A 6,256-nucleotide genomic window follows, 5' to 3' on the forward strand; every position below is an offset into this window, starting at 1 on the left:
ACGTTATCCTCCGTACCTCCATGAAAGAAAACACAAAAGATGAAAGAATAGAATGTGTAGAATTTATAATAAAATCAGAAGGTGAAGTGAATTACATTTTCCCACTGGAATTGTCAACACAAGGAAGGTAGGTGTAAATTTTATAGAATTCAAACTACCTGCTAATGGACATATTTACTTATGCTTTGTTTTACCGACAGTCATTTTACTAAATAGGTTAGATCACGAGAGAAGAACGGTAATTTAGGACTTAGAAAATCGATTCTCGATTCGATAGGTAAAATTTCTAGTAGATTTGTTATTAATGGTTACTGTATATAATTTAATTTATTCCTAAAATAAACTCGATTTTCCAGAATTGATCGTCTTAATTGCCCCAAGGATTTACGTTATTATAAATCGATTTTCTCTACGCCATGCCGTTGAACGTTATCCTCCGTACCTCCATGAAAGAAAACAGCATGAACGAAAACACAAAACATGAAAGAATAGAATGTGGAGAATTTATAATAAAATCAGAAGGTGAAGCGAATTACATTTTCCCACTGGAATTGTCAACACAAGGAAGGTAGGTGTAAATTTTATAGAATTCAAACTACCTGCTAATGGACATATTTACTTATGCTTCGTTTTACCGACAGTCATTTTACTAAATAGGTTAGATCACGAGAGAAGAACGGTAATTTAGGACTTAGGAAATCGATTCTCGATTCGATAGGTAAAATTTCTAGTAGATTTGTTATTAATGGTTATTGTATATAATTCAATTTATTTCCAAAATAAACTCGATTTTCCAGAATCCATCGTCTTAATTGCCCCAAGGATTTACGTTATTACAAATCGATTTTCTCTACGCCATGCCGTTGTACGTTATCCTCCGTACCTCCATGAACGAAAACACAAAACATGAAAGAATAGAATGTGTAGAATTTATAATAAAATCAGAAGGTGAAGTGAATTACATTTTCCCACTGGAATTGTCAACACAAGGAAGGTAGGTGTAAATTTTATAGAATTCAAACTACCTGCTAATGGACATATTTACTTATGCTTCGTTTTACCGACAGTCATTTTACTAAATAGGTTAGATCACGAGAGAAGAACGGTAATTTAGGACTTAGGAAATCGATTCTCGATTCGATAGGTAAAATTTCTAGTAGATTTGTTATTAATGGTTATTGTATAAATTCAATTTATTTCCAAAATAAACTCGATTTTCCAGAATCCATCGTCTTAATTGCCCCAAGGATTTACGTTATTACAAATCGATTTTCTCTACGCCATGCCGTTGTACGTTATCCTCCGTACCTCCATGAACGAAAACACAAAACATGAAAGAATAGAATGTGTAGAATTTATAATAAAATCAGAAGGTGAAGTGAATTACATTTTCCCACTGGAATTGTCAACACAAGGAAGGTAGGTGTAAATTTTATAGAATTCAAACTACCTGCTAATGGACATATTTACTTATGCTTCGTTTTACCGACAGTCATTTTACTAAATAGGTTAGATCACGAGAGAAGAACGGTAATTTAGGACTTAGGAAATCGATTCTCGATTCGATAGGTAAAATTTCTAGTAGATTTGTTATTAATGGTTACTGTATATAATTTAATTTATTCCTAAAATAAACTCGATTTTCCAGAATTGATCGTCTTAATTGCCCCAAGGATTTACGTTATTACAAATCGATTTTCTCTACGCCATGCCGTTGTACGTTATCCTCCGTACCTCCATGAACGAAAACACAAAACATGAAAGAATAGAATGTGTAGAATTTATAATAAAATCAGAAGGTGAAGTGAATTACATTTTCCCACTGGAATTGTCAACACAAGGAAGGTAGGTGTAAATTTTATAGAATTCAAACTACCTGCTAATGGACATATTTACTTATGCTTCGTTTTACCGACAGTCATTTTACTAAATAGGTTAGATCACGAGAGAAGAACGGTAATTTAGGACTTAGGAAATCGATTCTCGATTCGATAGGTAAAATTTCTAGTAGATTTGTTATTAATGGTTACTGTATATAATTTAATTTATTCCTAAAATAAACTCGATTTTCCAGAATTCGACGGGTAAAATTTCTAGTAGATTTGTTATTAATGGTTGTTGTATGTAATTTAATTTATTCCTAAAATAAACTCCATTTTCCAGAATCCATACACATATAATGAAGCAGCAGAAGAAACAGTAACTGACAACTACTCCAAGTAATTGACAATATCCTGAAATAATTGATTTTACCAGAGAGCAGATTTAATATGTATGCAGCTCTTCAGAACTCGCGTTATCCAAGTAGACTAATACGACCATCCCGCTGAATCACCCAGATACACCTGCTGGGATAACATTGCCGTCACTATCGTGCCTATTTCACGCAGCACGCGCGAAAGCTCGCGTGCACCTTCTTCATTCTGTCCGTTTGACTCCGAAGCTTCTCCATCCTTTACCTTTGCCTTCGCTGTTAGTCGCGCGCGTCTCTTGCCATTCTTCGCGTATCGTATTTACGTTATATAAGCTTGGCTTGTGCTGACAATGCACGGAGAACCGTAGTGTCTGTTCGTTATCTCGCGCGTTGAAAAAGCCAGATGCACCGGCGACAATGCTTAAGATCCGACAAAGAATTTCGCCCTGGCTTCTAACTTTTGTGGCTGGTCGTCCTCCTTTTTCTCCTGTTTCATCCTCTGTCTTTCTTTCTCTGTATTCTCTGTCTGTCTGTCTGTCTGTCTCTCTAGGTTCTTCAATCTGTTTGTGCCTGCTCTCATCTTTTTCTTCCCTCGTTTCTTTCTCTTCTCTCAAGCCTCTTCCTGTGCCTGCGCTCTCTGTCCATTTCTTTCTTTCATTTCTTGGTTTCTTCTTGCTTTCTCCTCGTTGTTTGATGCAAGAAACGTGACACGGGCCGCTGCAGCACGAGTCAAAGCGTCTCACGCGTAATTTAACTTCAGCTTTGGTAAACGCAACTCGACGACACACAGTCGTGTTTCTACCCCTTTGTGCCATGGTCACGAGCCTGCTTCGGCCGTCCACACGACTTTCACTCGACCACCGCGGACACGTAGACAGCCCTTATCCTTTGGCGGGACACCGAAAGCCTGGCATTCCTAGGACTTTGCCCGGGATATGTATTTGCGACTCTGATGGCTACAGAGTCACGTGTCTCGAATAAAATACAGCTCCGTCCAGACGATATGAGCTCCACGTTCCGCGTTATATCGCGCTACGATGTTTTATTTATCAAATTTGAACGGGCCTTTCTCATATTCCCAGCACTAGCGAGACGTTGAACCACTCTTGAGCCTGATGTATCGGTAATGTTAACGCTAAAGCAACACACAGTGGATAGAACACACGTGGCACACCGTTTATTGTAGCATTTATATTTTAGTTAATCGAGCCTGATTATGTTAAATTACGTGCCATTTAAGGCACTGATTTAAAAAACGCTTCATTGAAAGATAAGAGGTTGTGCGTGTAATTTCTAGAGCCACTGTGAGATTGAAGGTACTTCGTGATTAATTCTTGTTTTTTTCTAATTACGCACTTCTTACGTATAGCTCGTCGTCGATTATAAATTAAAAATGTTGAGGTTTTTTTATATTTTGGAATAGAGAGAGCTAGCGCGTGGATGAATGTATTATAGAAATTCTTTATTCAGAAATGTTAGAAATTAGGATTTCCAGTGGTTTCTATCCTATGTGATAATGTATAATTCAAACTACCTGCTAATGGACATATTTACTTATGCTTCGTTTTACCGACAGTCATTTTACTAAATAGGTTAGATCACGAGAGAAGAACGGTAATTTAGGACTTAGGAAATCGATTCTCGATTCGATAGGTAAAATTTCTAGTAGATTTGTTATTAATGGTTACTGTATATAATTTAATTTATTCCTAAAATAAACTCGATTTTCCAGAATTGATCGTCTTAATTGCCCCAAGGATTTACGTTATTATCGTCGATTATAAATTAAAAATGTTGAGGTTTTTTTATATTTTGGAATAGAGAGAGCTAGCGCGTGGATGAATGTATTATAGAAATTCTTTATTCAGAAATGTTAGAAATTAGGATTTCCAGTGGTTTCTATCCTATGTGATAATGTATTGATAGATGAATTTATTACAGTGAATGAACAGAAAACGACGATTATTTAACTTGAACTTAATGCAGTAGTGTGATATCACAGCTCTCGATTAACGACTCTTCACTCTTGGCTCCCCGGTGGCTAACTGAACATCAACAGCTGCGGTGTCAAAATATATTGATGACCGTTAGGCCTTTTGAAGTTTCCCGACCCTTTCGGCTTGTCGGCATTTGCGCTTTATCGTCCACATTGTCTGTATGTCAGAGATCTTTCCGTGGTATTATAATAGAGACGAAAGAAGCCGCTGAAAGGGAATCGTTATACCAAAAACTAAACGCTAGAGGAGATGTACAGCTTTCCTTGAAGTGAGATCCACTTGAACAAGAAACAGAAGAAGACGTAGAGGATTGAAGCATGAAGAGGGACAATCGATTGTATGAATGGCCGATGGGATAAGAGATGTTGCTGCTATTTTCCTCTCTCGTGTACTTCTACGCTTTATATATGAGGTACGTCACGCGTGGCACGTAAAAGATTCACGAAGCACTCGAAAAGTCTCTGCTGACCGTTTTGCAATTCCCTAAGACCGGTTTAAAGGAAGCAAAGTAGTTTCTACTAAAACAACGAATATTTAGAACAATCGAAATCATTATTGAGTATTAATATTGTAGTATCGTGGCTTAAGAAATACCGGGTGAACCATAAACAATATTGCGAGAAGGTCTAAGTGCCGTTAGGCTGTTTTTATCGGATGGACGTCACCTGAAGGGTCGAGTGGGGGAGTTGTGAGTTGAGAGTCGAGTTGAGCAGTTGGCAGTTGACAGTCGAGTGGGGAGCACGAGGCGGGTATGGGTTCTCGGGGCGTAGGACCACGCCCTGGGAAACCCCGATGTATATGATATTCCCCTATAGTCGGGTGGCGGCTGGTCGGTGCCTTTGGTACCCGTCAGCTCGCCGATCCGGTGCGGAGAATTTCGGAGAAGTTGGTGGGCCCATACCTGTCAAGACCACTCACCTCACCTTCTCGTGGGGCTCTCCGTCACCCTGCACCGGCCTTGACCGGGGTAGGGTGCGAAAGAGTGAGTGGCACCAGGACGGGAATCTCGAGGACGACCAGGCACAAATAAAAAGAGAAAAATGGATAGACGAACAAAGGAGAAGTACTTTTACGGTGCAGGGGAGGGAGACCCCAGTACCGGCGCAGTTGCGGGTTGTCAAGTGGGCCCCGCTGCGTCGTTATCTCACGACCACGGCCGTTCGAGGGTGGACCGCCAGGCCCTCGGACGTGTTTCTACGCCTAGCGAGGCGCGGGACGACGCGATGGAGGCTGCGGAGGAGCCTCCAAACAGAACGAAGCGAAGTTCGTCGAACAGGTTGATGAGCGAGTTTCTCGTCCCGGCCCCAGTGGACGACGACTTCGCAAGAATGCGGGTGCTGCCGAGGTCCGATGACGAGGAATCGGTCGCCTGGGTCGCCACGATGTCGTCGCGTTCGTCGACGACGTCGAGGAGCAAGAAGAGGAGAATCGCCGTGACCACCCCGGACGTGTCCGAGGAGCTGGCGTTATTGATCAGGACGAGCTCCCCATCGGACGTCAGTGCAGGGTTTACCATGCACGTCTCCCAGATAATGAGGGTTGCGACAACATCGTCGAACCTAAAGGGGACGTACACCAAGGCCCTGAGGGACGCGGCCAGCTTCATCACGGCCGCATGGAAGCACGAGTCGTCCGTGAGGACGAGATCGACGAGCGACAGTGACACCGCAATGGCGAGGCTCACGGCGCTGGAGGATGAGAACGCCGCCCTTCGACGAGAGGTGTCGAAGCTGGCTGCTCGGGCCGGCGAATGCCCGCGGTGTTCCGGCCATGCTTGGGAGACCGGCCGGGAGGACACGATTGACAGAGCGCGCTTCGTTGCCCTGGAACGGATGGTGAAGGAGATGAAACCATCCATCATCAGGGCCATCGAGGAACGGCTCGGGGGTGAACAACAACGACGACGACGTACCCCAGATGCCCGGCGCAGCACCGAGGGCTCTGCCATTCCCCAACCCACCCAACCGACATCGCTCCAGAGGGAGCAAGATGGTGGAGAGTGGAGGGTGGTGGAGAAGAGGAGGAAGAAGAGAGGGAAGCTGAAGAAGACCGTGGCACCGCCGCC

The 6,256-nt window shown here is 42.5% G+C and overlaps 2 protein-coding genes across 2 annotated transcripts in view; one reads left to right on the plus strand and one right to left on the minus strand.

The window, feature by feature from the left end:
- Positions 1-6,256, plus strand: part of LOC117152129 — an 18,032-nt gene that overhangs the window by 10,672 nt on the left and 1,104 nt on the right. Inside the window, exon 2 of the mRNA XM_033322869.1 lies at positions 5,256-6,253. Within this exon, the coding sequence (XP_033178760.1) occupies positions 5,415-6,253 (839 nt within the window). The 5' untranslated portion in view covers positions 5,256-5,414. The remainder of the gene's footprint in view (positions 1-5,255; positions 6,254-6,256) is intronic.
- LOC112213491 lies at positions 2,176-3,705 on the minus strand. The gene is made up of 2 exons (XM_024370265.2): positions 2,460-3,705; positions 2,176-2,348 (listed from the first exon to the last, which is right to left on the minus strand). Exons 1-2 carry the CDS (start codon positions 3,007-3,009, stop codon positions 2,332-2,334), a joined length of 567 nt encoding a protein of 188 aa, XP_024226033.1. The 5' UTR covers positions 3,010-3,705; the 3' UTR covers positions 2,176-2,331.

Source organism: Bombus impatiens, unplaced genomic scaffold (genome assembly GCF_000188095.3).
Source record: "Bombus impatiens unplaced genomic scaffold, BIMP_2.2 scf_0699, whole genome shotgun sequence".
In the NCBI taxonomy this organism is placed as follows: domain Eukaryota; kingdom Metazoa; phylum Arthropoda; class Insecta; order Hymenoptera; family Apidae; genus Bombus; species Bombus impatiens.